Source organism: Notothenia coriiceps, unplaced genomic scaffold (assembly GCF_000735185.1).
Source record: "Notothenia coriiceps isolate Sejong01 unplaced genomic scaffold, NC01 NC01_scaffold00007583, whole genome shotgun sequence".
Lineage (NCBI taxonomy): Eukaryota > Metazoa > Chordata > Actinopteri > Perciformes > Nototheniidae > Notothenia > Notothenia coriiceps.
In genome coordinates, this window is record NW_011340284.1 from 395,929 (window position 1) to 408,542 (window position 12,614).

A 12,614-nucleotide genomic window follows, 5' to 3' on the forward strand; every position below is an offset into this window, starting at 1 on the left:
TGTTTAAATGACCGGAGTAAGTTTGCTTTCTTCACAGCAAGGAAAAAGCTATTCTATCAAAAATATAACGCTAAAAATGTAAAAGTAACTACAAATATTATTCAGTTTTCATGCAAATAAACCATTCCATAAGAAGAGAGTGCAATGAAATGACGCTGGTCAAATAGTGCTGTAGTGTTAGAGGATTAGTAATGTTACAGATCTGATGATTCACCGCTATTTTAAAATTATTTTCAATGTAGTCACATGCTTCATTTACGTATTATACTATTATTTTTCAATTTCAAAGTTCAGAAGAGTCATTGTTGGACTGACATTACACAGGTGATTTAATTTAAGAACACACACATCAGCCATATCTGGTGAATAAGGTGATAATATGTCAATGTTGTATTTTCAGATTGTTGTGCTGCCCCCCAAGTGCTCGCCAAGGGGGTCTTCGAAAAAAATTACACCTCTGTGAGTGCTGATGCTTTTGCGATAGGGGTGTCAAACAATTTGCAGATTGTGCAACAATGCTGCATGACATATATTACACATTCATGATGGATATTGCCTAGGTAATGACATCACTTTAATAATTGATAGGCATTTACAGATGCAGAAAGCGTATATTGATGTACTTCGAGTCATGGCATATGAAGTGGGTCTAGTTAATGTATCCACAGGGTTTTCAAATTCATTAATTCTCTAGCTCGGATGGTTAAAGCTTAGTTTTGAGAATCTGCACGGGGAGAGAGGGGGAGAGAGGGGGAGGAGGACAGTCAGCATTAAGTCAAAGGTCAATCCACTGAGGTATAATATAACATGCACAAATGAATGAGCTCACTGCCTCTCTCTCGCTCTGGTTTTTAGAAACTTTGAGGGATTTCTTTAATCATGGGGGATCAGAGGGACTTATGAATGTCCACTACTTTACACGGCCACGTACAGTGTGTGTGCAGAGGTGACTGCTCTTTGGCTTCGCTTGTAGAGTCCTCTGTGTAATTTCATTCAATTAAAGGACACTGTGTCTGTTACAGATTAAGATTAATTCAAGGTATCCCCAGCCATATGAAATACATAATACATGGCCAAAGGTATGTGGACATCCAGTACTTTTGTGTGTTTCTGAGTGTGCTAAGCGACTTACTTCCAATGAAGGAAATCTTAAGGCTTCTGCATATAGTAATATATTAGAGTTTAGAATAGTGTGCTTCAATCTTTGTGGTAAAAGTTTGGTGAAGGGCATATCTGCCTATAATTTAATCGCGTTCCAAGGTTAGCTCATTATCCTAAACAGTGATTGGTTCTTACTAAGAGGCGGGATCTTAGTTCAAACCAACTGTTGGATGAATTTAAATGTAATCCTTAACATGGGAATGTTGTCACACAACACACGGGGGAGGTTAGCATTTTGCATTTCCTGTTCCCGCCTGAAATAAGGAACAGGAATTGAAACGTCTTGTTCTTGGACATAAAAATCATCAGTTAAAACCCCACCTTGTAAATTTGAAAGATTTTCCTTCAAACAGTAGTAGCTAGCAAGCTAAATGAAACCAAGGAGGCTGCAACAATCAATTATATCACGCCAAACACAGAAAAGCTCTATTGTTGACATTGAGGTTGGGCAATGATGGTGTTTTCCGTTTACAGCCTGACGTTAGCTTTTTACTTCTGCCTTTTGCATTTACTTTTCAGAAATGGTTACACTCGTGACAATTCTAATGCTGAAAGAAGAACCTATGAGAAAATAGAGTTGGCTTTCTTCGAAGGAAACTGAAAATGCCAACTTCTGGGATGGTCGACAGAAACGTGGCATCCCTGCAGAACCATGGAGCCATCCCGATCCCAAAAGTCTGGACAGTGTTGAAGGACTGATTAACCATAATGTTGTCCTATCACAGAGCAAGGTCCATAAAGAAATGGCTTTACCAGTGCACGAGCTTTGTCCAGCAGCTTTGGGATGGATTTTAGGTCTAATCTCCAACATGATTTCCTGCCCGGACGCTCTGGAGGCTGAATTAGTGCATACAACACCAATCACCAAAGTTAGGTCAATACAGAAGCAATCGACACCTTAAGACTTACAGTATGTTCAATGCCAACAGTGTTTTGTTTGAGTGTCCACATACATTTGATCCTTACCCTTATTCAGAATTAGGCTATACTTTATGTTTAGAGAAAGCAGTCAGGGTGAAAAGCTGATGTACTGTGTATCGCATGAGGTCCTTAGATGATGTAATCAGGTCAAGTCCTCAGTGTTTAATATAAATGTTTGGAACAACGGTCATCGTAGTTTGGAATGTTAGGATGGAAGTATCCCTAGAGCTCTTTAGTTCCTCTGTTACACACAGTTGCAGGAACACACACACACACACACACACACACACACACACACACACACACACACACACACACACACACACACACACACACACACACACACACCTTAGTGTGTGTGTGTGTGTGTGTGTGTGTGTGTGTGTGTGTGTGTGTGTGTTCCTGCAACTNCGAAATTAATCTTAAATGCTTTCCATTTATGCTTTGTAAGTTTGTTTTCGCTAACGGGAAGAAATTTAAATATATTTATGAAAACCCGACAAGTCAAATCAAGCCCCAAATCTGATTGGTCGATAGCGTTTTTGCGGACCTCTTTGATACAGATTTGAAAACATCGTTGCTGCTTTAACAAGTAGCCCAATTAATTTAGTTAGAACCTTCAAAAGTATCTAGATATCCTCTGCCCTAATCGCCAAAGGAACTGCACACTGAATATGTTTTGGCCGTTTGATTGTCTAATGTCTGGACCGCTGCGTCAAAAAGGAGGGCTTCTGCCCAGCTTCTGCCCCGTTACTTCTCCGCTGCTTTCTTGTTCCAGTATGAAAAGCAAACTGCAGGCAGTTTGCTTTTCAGCCCAACGGTATACTGTTTTTCTCAGACGCGGAGGGATACTGACTTGTTGTGAAAAGTAACTTACAATTCTACCCGTGGTATACGCTCAGTATATCACGGCTAAGAACCAATCAGATTGCTTGATTTGACTTGTCCGTTTTATAATGAGTGATATATATTATACACACTGCTCTGCTTTCTGCACGGACCTCACAGCTGTTCTCACTGCTTTCATCGCGTCACGATTAAAACAGTTAATAAAATAATATCCAGGGGATGCATGCAGAGATGTCATTGTCTGAGATAAGTCCGGCCGTGCGTCACGACTCTTTGAAACATCTCTGTTGCCGGAAATGCATCCACGGAGGGACCGTGGAGGACCCATCAGTGTATCCTCGGTTAGAACTCCTCCAGAGAGCCTCCTCGACGCTTGATCCTCGGTCCTCGATGTGCATTTAGAGAAATTAGATGTCCTTCAACATGGCACGCTGAAATTCATTTCCGGGTCACTACCGGAGGACCGAGGAGTCGAGGAGGGGAAATTAGTGAAATGAGAAAGGGCCCTGGTTTAAATCCACAAGCTACCCTGTAGTATACAAAGCCATTCAAACTATCTGCACCTTTACCAGCTGTGACAAACACATTAATGCATCAATAATAATCAAAACATATAATAAATATTATTTGAAAATTGGCCAAGCTGCATAATCAATACTTTTACTTTCTGTACTTTAGGTATATTTTGAAGCTAATGCTTTTTTGTACCTTTTTACTTGAGTTACATTTGCAGAGCAGAACTTTTACTTGTAACAGAGTATTCCTAGACTGTGGTATTTCTAAATAATTTAAGTACAATATATGAGTACTTCTCCCACCTCTGTCATCACCCCTAATATCATCTAATCAGTTAACTGGACCTGCATAGCAAGTGGTGCTATTATAAATTATATTTATTTTGTGGTCACGCAAGGAATAATATTGTTGTATCTGCTTTGGTGATGTTTCAGTCATCTTGTACAGTGTATTTGAGAAAATATCCATAAGTTGTCATTCTAACTTTAATCAAAAATGTTTTAACCTGCACAATTGCAGGGAAACATTTCAACTCCCCACAGAAAAACCCCAGGTTCCATATTAAATCTAAAATAATGCATCATTTTGTAACGGCACAGGTTGATGCAACAAGTCTAGTTCATTCTAGCAATAGGTAGCTATGTCTATGTGATTCTTGGTACATACAGACTGTTATGTGGTGTTATATTTATAATATGCTTTTACAAAATACCAACATCCTCAGAATGAAATCATTTAAATCCTACAATGTGTGTGTGTGGATTTTGCATTTAGCAGTTTTGTCCCTACCTTTTCTGCAGATCATACGAGGGCTGAATAATGGGCAGCACTGCTTGCTGGAAAGTCCGACAGGAAGTGGGAAGAGTTTGGCTTTGCTGTGCTCCACCCTTGGCTGGCAGCAGGCTCAGTATGGTAAGTTTCATTTATCCAAGATGAAACAATGGAAAGCAATTGTATAGGCAAGTAGTCCTACTTGTGACCTAAAAAAAAATGGAAAAAACGTTGGTACACAGAAGTTTAAGGCCTACTCCATGTACAGACTTATAGTCCATTTTACTAATATTAATATCTGCTTGTTTCATTGTGTGATGACAGCTAAAGCTCAAGAAGAGGGCAGCCTGGCGAAAGACAAGAGCCAGCCAGAGAAAAACTGTGGAGACTGTAAGAAGTCAGATATTCCCAGTCCCTGTCGGTGTGTGTGCCACAGCAAAGCCTGCAGGAGCACAGCTGTAACCCCACCTAAAGCTGATGTGGTGGACCTCACCTTGTCACCCTGCAAAGACAAGGTAGAGCTGCACACTCCAGCACCTGAACATGGTTAGTATTTGTATTTATTGTTGCATCATTCTGAAACATGCATAACTCTTCTTATTGACTTGTACAGTCTCCCCAGAGGACAATGGTAATGCCAGCGGAGATATACAGTGGGGCAAAAAAGTATTTAGTCAGCCACCAATTGTGCAAGTTCTCCCACTTAAAAAGATGAGAGGCCTGTAATTTTCATCCTAGGTATACCTCAACTATGAGAGACAAAATGAGAGAAAAAAAAATCCAGAAAATCAGGTGTCTGATTTTTAAAGAATTTATTTGCAGATTATGGTGGAAAATAAGTATTTGGTCACCTACAAACAAACAAGATTTATGACCTGTAACTTCTTCTTTAAGAGCCTCCTCTGTCCTCCACTTGTTAACTGTATTAATGGCACCTGTTTGAACTCGTTATCAGTATAAAAGACACCTGTCCACAACCTCAAACAGTCACACTCCAAACTCCACTATGGCCAAGACCAAAGAGCTGTCAAAGGACACCAGAAACTAAATTGTAGACCTGCACCAGGCTGGGAAGACTGAATCTGCAATAGGTAAGCAGCTTGGTGTGAAGAAATCAACTGTGGGAGCAATTATTAGAAAATGGAAGACATACAAGACCACTGATAATCTCCCTCGATCTGGGGCTCCACGCAAGATCTCACCCCGTGGGGTCAAAATGATCACAAGAACGGTGAGCAAAAATCCCAGAACCACACGGGGGGACCTAGTCAATGACCTGCAGAGAGCTGGGACCAAAGTAACAAAGGCTACCATCAGTAACACACTACGCCGCCAGGGACTCAAATCCTGCAGTGCCAGACGTGTCCCCCTGCTTAAGCCAGTACATGTCCAGGCCCGTCTGAAGTTTGCTAGAGAGCATTTAGATGATCCAGAAGAGGATTGGGAGAATGTCATATGGTCAGATGAAACCAAAATAGAACTTTTTGATAAAAACTCAANATAATTTGCAAATAAATTCTTTAAAAATCAGACAATGTGATTTTCTGGATTTTTCTTTCTCATTTTGTCTCTCATAGTTGAGGTATACCTAGGATGAAAATTACAGGCCTCTCATCTTTTTAAGTGGGAGAACTTGCACAATTGGTGGCTGACTAAATACTTTTTTGCCCCACTGTATATGGTAATTAAATAGTGTGTGTGAGTTTAACTGTGTGTATTAAACTAAAACGGAGCTCAGACTTTATTTCTGCTTTTTTAAACTGTAGCATGTGCTCATGTGTTTCAGCGTTGGTGTATAGGCTGCTGCCTGAATATGCTGAATAAAAGGCAGCTTTTCCTATCAATAAAATCATTTATGATCCTAAATATCTTATTTTCTAAGGTCACATTGTTCTGTTGTGCACATAATACACTTGAGTAAAATCCATCTTATTGAGAGTTTTTCTCTCATTTATTTGCATTTTAAATTGAGGTAATCTAAAGGTAACAGAGTAATCAGGTTACATTCACTTAGAAACTAGATTTTCTTTTACAAGTAACCGGTAATTGTAACGGAATACTTTTTTTTTTTTTTATAGTAACCCTCCCAACCCTGACAGTGTGTGTGTGTGTGTGTGTGTGTGTGTGTGTGTGTGTGTGTGTGTGTGTGTGTGTGTGTGTGTGTGTGTGTGTGTGTGTGTGTGTGTGTGTACCTCTCTGAGTTGGCTGGTGGACAGAGCTGTCGGGGGTGTCTGTGCAATGGCTCTCAGGAGAAGCTGCTTGCTGTGGCTCACAATCTGAAAAGGCTGACAGTGAAATGCACACGTTGAACTTCAGAGCAGAGAAGTGACAGGTTTGACTGACAGGATGATACAAAGCATCACCTGATGGTCAGCGGGGGGGAGGGTGTGTCCTTCCAGGAAGAGCTGCAGCAGATGGATGTAGCAGAGGACAGCAGTGTGCAGGAAGTGAGGGCCACACACAGCTCTGTGCAGCAGCTCAGCACTCTGCTGGAGCAGCAGGCTGAACACACACACACACAATTAAACAATACACATTTTGTTAAGTTTATATAATGTGATTATTTAGGTAGAGAACAATTGTCATTAATTCCTCTTCAGGATTCAAACACTTTGTATACATTATACTCTTATATTTTTTATAAAATACAAAATGTATTTTCTCTACACTAAATTATAATTTTTTTCAGTATGGGATGTGTCAATGATTAGCAACATTGACTTTAATGCATCGCGTGAAAAACTGTAGCGATCCAAATTAGAGCATCAATCTGCTAGTGGAAACCAGGAACAGGACCTTTGAACCTCAAGGCAAACATGAGAAATGGCGTAAAATGGATGCTCATCTTCAGGTTCATATCAGTTGGTAGTGTCTCTGCTTTGAAAAAGCTCTTTATTTGTCTCATACTGCCTGTGCTGCAGAGCCTCTGTCTGGGAAACTCCCTCTGGAGGGAACACAGGGATTTTAGCCTTTGCTGAATCAACATTAACATTCACAAAAACAGGAAAGGGAGAACCTCATGTGATAAAAGTAAGAAAACTACTAATTTAAAGCTGGGCTTATATCAAAAGCATGGTACATTAGAATTACTTGTCCAGTGCTTTCATGGGTTAAAGATTGTGGTTTCAATGTGGAGAAAAATCTTCCGGTGGCTCTGAGTGTCTGTACTAATAACTTAAACATTGTATAATGGGAAGTTTTGGGAAGAGTTGAACTTACAAAATTCAGTTATTAAAATCACACCTTTGCCAAAGCTTATTATGTCATATGCATTACAAAATTGTAAAAATATTATGATCCGTATGTGTCCCTAGTGAGGCCTTCTGAGGGAGCCCCAGGTTTGTATCCACAGTCACTCTCAAAACAAAAATAAACTTTAAAAACTGACCTGTAAAAGGCCCAAGGCATCAGTCGGGTAAACTCATCTGATGTTACCATGGTGATGGATTGGTAAACACCGTGATCTAAAGTTAAGAAAACAACATTCAGCCCACTTATTTAACAATGCATCAATTCACAAGAAGACACAATCATTTAATGTCAGAGCAAACATTACATTTAATCTTTCAAATAATAAATACCCGGCTAAACTGTCAATAACATTGTTTGCTCCCATGTGGAGTGTAGTGAGATGTGATTTTAAAGATGGACACTGTACCCTCTGATTTAAAGAGCAGCAGCCAGTCAGCAGAGTCCACTAACACACGCAGCAGCTCTGTGCAGAGGTCGGCTGCTCTCTGACTCCTCTGTTCCTGAGGAATCATTATAGACACAACATTACAGAGGCTCCCTCCTGCTGTGGGAGGAGCAGAAACAGTTGACCTCCATACTGGAGAACATGTCAGCTGATAGTCATCCAACTCTTGGCCAATAAGCATATTCTCCCGAATGTCGCTATTACTATTCCTTCAACAATAAACCATTGCTTGCCCGGACAGTCCTATTATCAGAGTAATTGGAGTGCAGCAGTAAAGTATGCTCCAATCACTTCATTTCTTTCTGGACTACGTGGTATTTTTAGGAGTGGTTCTTTAGAATTTATGTGTAATAATGATGAGGTTCCAGATAAAATATTAATGAATGAATTTCCTCTCAGATCTGGTGTGGGGCAGAGCATGTTGCTCATTAGGGTTTATCAACCTGAGCTCCCTAACTGCATATCAATCCACCAGCGTTCCTAAGTCTAACCCCTACACTGAGTCAGCAGGTGGACACAGGGACAGTACAGGATCAATAAAAGAGCGTTTTTATTAATTACCTCAGGATACAGGAGTGATGACAGATGATCCTTTACACACAGGAAGAGCAGGAAAACTAGAACCTGGACAAATAAATTAAACAGCAGCAGGTCAATATACAACATGCTGGTGTTTTAATGAAAACAAATACTCCAACATACCGGCTGGGGTCCACTTAGGGCCGATAAAATGAAACTGTTATGATGAAGTTCTTTCCTCTCACCTGTTGGCACGGCGGGCCCCCCTCTTCTCGCAGCACACGTAGGGCAGCACTGAGGCCCTGGTCGGCCCCCCCACGGCCCTGCCAGGCCCCGTGCAGGCTGGCAGCCAGCAGCAGAGCAGCAGGACCCGGAGGGGAGGGCCCCTTCTCTAAACTGAACACCACATAGAATACAAAGGCATCTTAACGCAAGCCAAGTTTACCACCGAAAATAAAACTAATCATGGGGAGAGGGGCTCCTGGGCAACTATTTTATTAAAATATATGTTTATTATTAATATTATATATTTGTCCTATTCCTTTTGTGTATGAAGATATTTCTTATTCTGTCTGTTTATTATTACCTCCAAGGAGCTTGTGTTTGCGGCTCAGATGGACTTTCTGGATTGCCTTTGTATTTTTCTATATTTATTTTCATGAACTCGGAAGAAGGGTAAAGCATGGGCCAAAACAAAAAAAACATTTAGGAGTGGATATATATCAAAGAGCGACACACAAGTTATGTTTCACTTTTGCAAGGGCAATTGTGGTGTATTTAAGTGGTTTTGAAATAATTGGAAAAATGTGTATTATGTATGTAATATTCATAACAGCAGCTCTGAAACAAAACTATTTTTTTTTAACTGCATTCAAGCCATAGGATTTGGCTTTCTTGGTATGTTGGCATGTTGTTTCCACATAAGGGACTTCAACAGAGCTAAATGAAGCCAAGGCGAATCTGACAGATTGTTACACCCTCTAACTGACGGTGTGGTGGATCAGAGGTCCAGAGGAGGAGCTCCATAAGGATGAGGCTTACCTGCAGGCCCAGCTCTGACACACAGTGAGGAGCTGCAGCTGCTCCGGGAGAGGGTCTCCATCAGTGAGACCCCGCCACAGGGAGGAGAGCGCGGGAGAGAGACGCTGCCACCAGTGCTGCGCACGCACGCACGCACGCACGCACACACGCACACACGCACACACACACACACACACACACACACACACACACACACACACACACACACACACACACACACACACACACACAGAGTTAGGAAGTCTGCAGAAGTAAGAACTAAATGCAAGGCCTTTCATTTCCACCTGAACATTTGTCTTAACCAGTTATTTTATTCAGAAATAGAAATGTCAAAATCCAATTATTTCTGAATTTAAATCCAATCCAAAAAATTCATTTCTTTAATCGACCTCATTAAAGGGAAAGTTAATCATTAATACAGACATGTTTTTGTGACCATGTCAAGGTGTTTTAGGTTGGATTTTTCTTTTAGAAACTGGTTCACTTATGAACATAATTCTGACTTGTAAAACTAGAAAAAAATGCACAATAAATACCATAACACTGGAACATTAGCAGCTGTATTGAATTTAGCCATATTTCAATGTAATCACATACTTTTTCGACTGTTAAAACTCTAAATATCTTCCTTGCAAAATGCCATCAAGACCAGCATACTCATACCTCATAAGCTTACTGGTTAAAGCCACATGTGTAGGATAAAAGGTCTGCATGGAAAAGTGATGAAGTTGTGATAACTGTGTGGAGAACAAACTGTACCACTGTGGAGAGCAGGAGCAGCGGACAGTGCACACTGATCTGAGACCAGGCTTTGTTCACTTCTTCCCTCGAGCGCCCACAGCGTACACTGGCACTCAACACACCCTGGAGAGAGCACACACACAGCACATTTGTTTTTTTTGCAGGAGCTGATAGAAATACAGTCAGAAATGTTTATTGGAATTGTCCTGAGATTTAAGTAAGTGTGACTCTTACTCTCAGGAAGTGTGATGTTAGATGGTAGGACAGCAAGCCGACTGGAGAACACACGTTCCTCTGTGGACAGAAGAGAGGAGGGCAGACAGAGGAAGATGTGAGCACTAAGTAAGGGGTAATGCAGCGAGACGTTCAGTAATGAAAAACGAACCTTGAATGGGTGATCCGGATCCAGGCAGTCAAACCAACGACTTGACTCACAATACTGATTTTAAATGACTGTATTGCTTCCACAAGGAAAAAAAGAATCTTTACCATGCGTACCAAGAACTGGAACTGCAGCATTATGTTTAGTAGCTTGTGGAAGTGAGCTCCAAAACATTTGTTGATCTTGTTTATTGGTATTTATTATTTTGATATTATTTATTTAAATATGTAAGTTATTTAATTTAGTATTGGTTTTTCAGTTGAATTATACATTCAGGGTAATCAACAGTTAAAAAGATACTGTTCAAATTATTTAATAATCGTGATATCAATTATTGACCAAATATAATCGTGATTATGATTTTTGCCATAATCGAGCAGCCCTAGTGTGCGTGTGTTTGTGTGTGTGTGTGTGTGTGCGTGCGTGCGCGTGCGTGCGTGTGTGTGTGTGTGTGTGTGTGAGAGAGAGAGAGAGAGAGAGAGAGAGTAACAAGAGCTATATTCAGAGCTCTGCTGCCTTGGCTAAAATCTTTAATCATTGCTGTTGTATGATTGGTGTTTAGCTAGGGTATTTAGCGTCTACAGCACCTCCGCTTTTAGGGCTGACGTAGACCCAAACGGTGCCTTGAGGTCCCCCGGTGTTGTTGCGGGAGCTGCTGCACTAGCTAACGCTGCACTAGTTAACGCTACATTAGCAAAACAAACGCTTTCTTTTGCAAAAGGTGCGAGGGGCTTCAAACACGTTCCCCTCCACTGGTTTCAACCAAGCACTAAATGAGATGTTTTCCAACCAAATACGGTTTGAACTTACAGTTCCCCGTATTTATTTGTAAGTAGATTCGAAGAGACATGAGTTTCTGACTGCCGCTAGCTGAAGCTTGGTTGCTAGGTTACTAGCTGGGTGTTCTCCGATAAGGGGCCGGGGGAAACAAAGTTAGTGATTGCTGGTTCCATGTTGATTTATTTCAATACAAATTGTTGGGGGGAACTGAAAGGCTCTTACCGTACTGGTTACTTTGCAGCCCGGACATTTTCCCCAAAACACATTTTAGACGCGATCGCAACACAGAAGTACCTTTCAAATCCGATCATTTTTAAGACCTTCTAAATCATATTTAAGACCTTTCTTATTTTTTTGGTCATATTTAAGACCTTTTTAAGGCCTTAAATTCAGATTATCAAATTTAAGACTTTTTAAGACCCCGCGGGAACCCTGGTATGTGCTGCAGGGAGGTGGATGCACACCAATGTACCTAGTTACTTTACACCACTAGATGATGATGGTGTTACTCACTGAATTCATCATAGCCAGCTGGGATGGGTACGCCTTGCAGGGGAAGGTGATCTTCACTCCTCCAATGGTATACTGCACCGAGGGTGAAGCCATGGTCTTTCTGTTCCTGCTTCACAGGAATATCTGAAACTAAAAACATGTCTGATAAATAGAATATCAGCTGAATATAACACACGTGTGAACTGTGACAACAGGCCTCCTGTTACAGCAACTCACCAGCTAAGTTATGTTACAGTGAAGCACAACAAACACACTTAAACAACTCAAAGTTAATAATTTGAGGTTTTATTTTCACTTTTTCCTGTCTGTGTAAAGTTGTCACCTACCTGAAATTTGAGAGGCAGTCACTTGTTAGCTTAATGCAGTCTATGGCTATTACTGACTGCCATGCCAGGGTTAATGCTAAGTTTTGCACCGTTACTTTGATTTATTAGAGTTACTGGTATACATAGAAAATGGTTAAACCCTTAACTAGTGCTGTCAACAACGCCATGACTGTATGAGAAATCATTCTGGCTAAAACAACCTGTTTAAGTCTACTCAACCCTCCCCATGATTCTTCCCGCTCTGAGAAATCACATTTCAGTTGAAAGGAAGTTAACCAGGCTGTCTTCCTACTGATACTTTCAAAATAAAGTATGTATTAAAAAACACGAATAAGTGTGTTGGAAGTAGAAGCATTTTTTTTGTATTTTCTATCTTAGAAAACTTTGTAACAGATAT

General features: G+C 40.7%; 1 protein-coding gene across 1 annotated transcript; it reads left to right on the forward strand.

The window, feature by feature from the left end:
• The first annotated feature begins 4,172 nt into the window (after nucleotides 1-4,172).
• Nucleotides 4,173-4,769, forward strand: LOC104944162 (Fanconi anemia group J protein homolog). Its single transcript, XM_010769650.1, has 2 exons — nucleotides 4,173-4,359; nucleotides 4,543-4,769. The coding sequence occupies exons 1-2, from the start codon at nucleotides 4,173-4,175 to the stop codon at nucleotides 4,767-4,769; spliced, it is 414 nt and encodes a 137-aa protein (XP_010767952.1).
• Nucleotides 4,770-12,614: the final 7,845 nt, after the last annotated feature.

Excerpts from the sequence above, each read along its gene's own strand:
- LOC104944162 (XM_010769650.1), top strand. The coding sequence starts at position 4,173 with ATGAAATCATTTAAATCCTACAATGTGTGTGTGTGGATTTTGCATTTA. Across the intron at positions 4,360-4,542 it reads CTGGCAGCAGGCTCAGTATG|CTAAAGCTCAAGAAGAGGGC; the intron begins GTAAGTTTCATT and ends GTGTGATGACAG.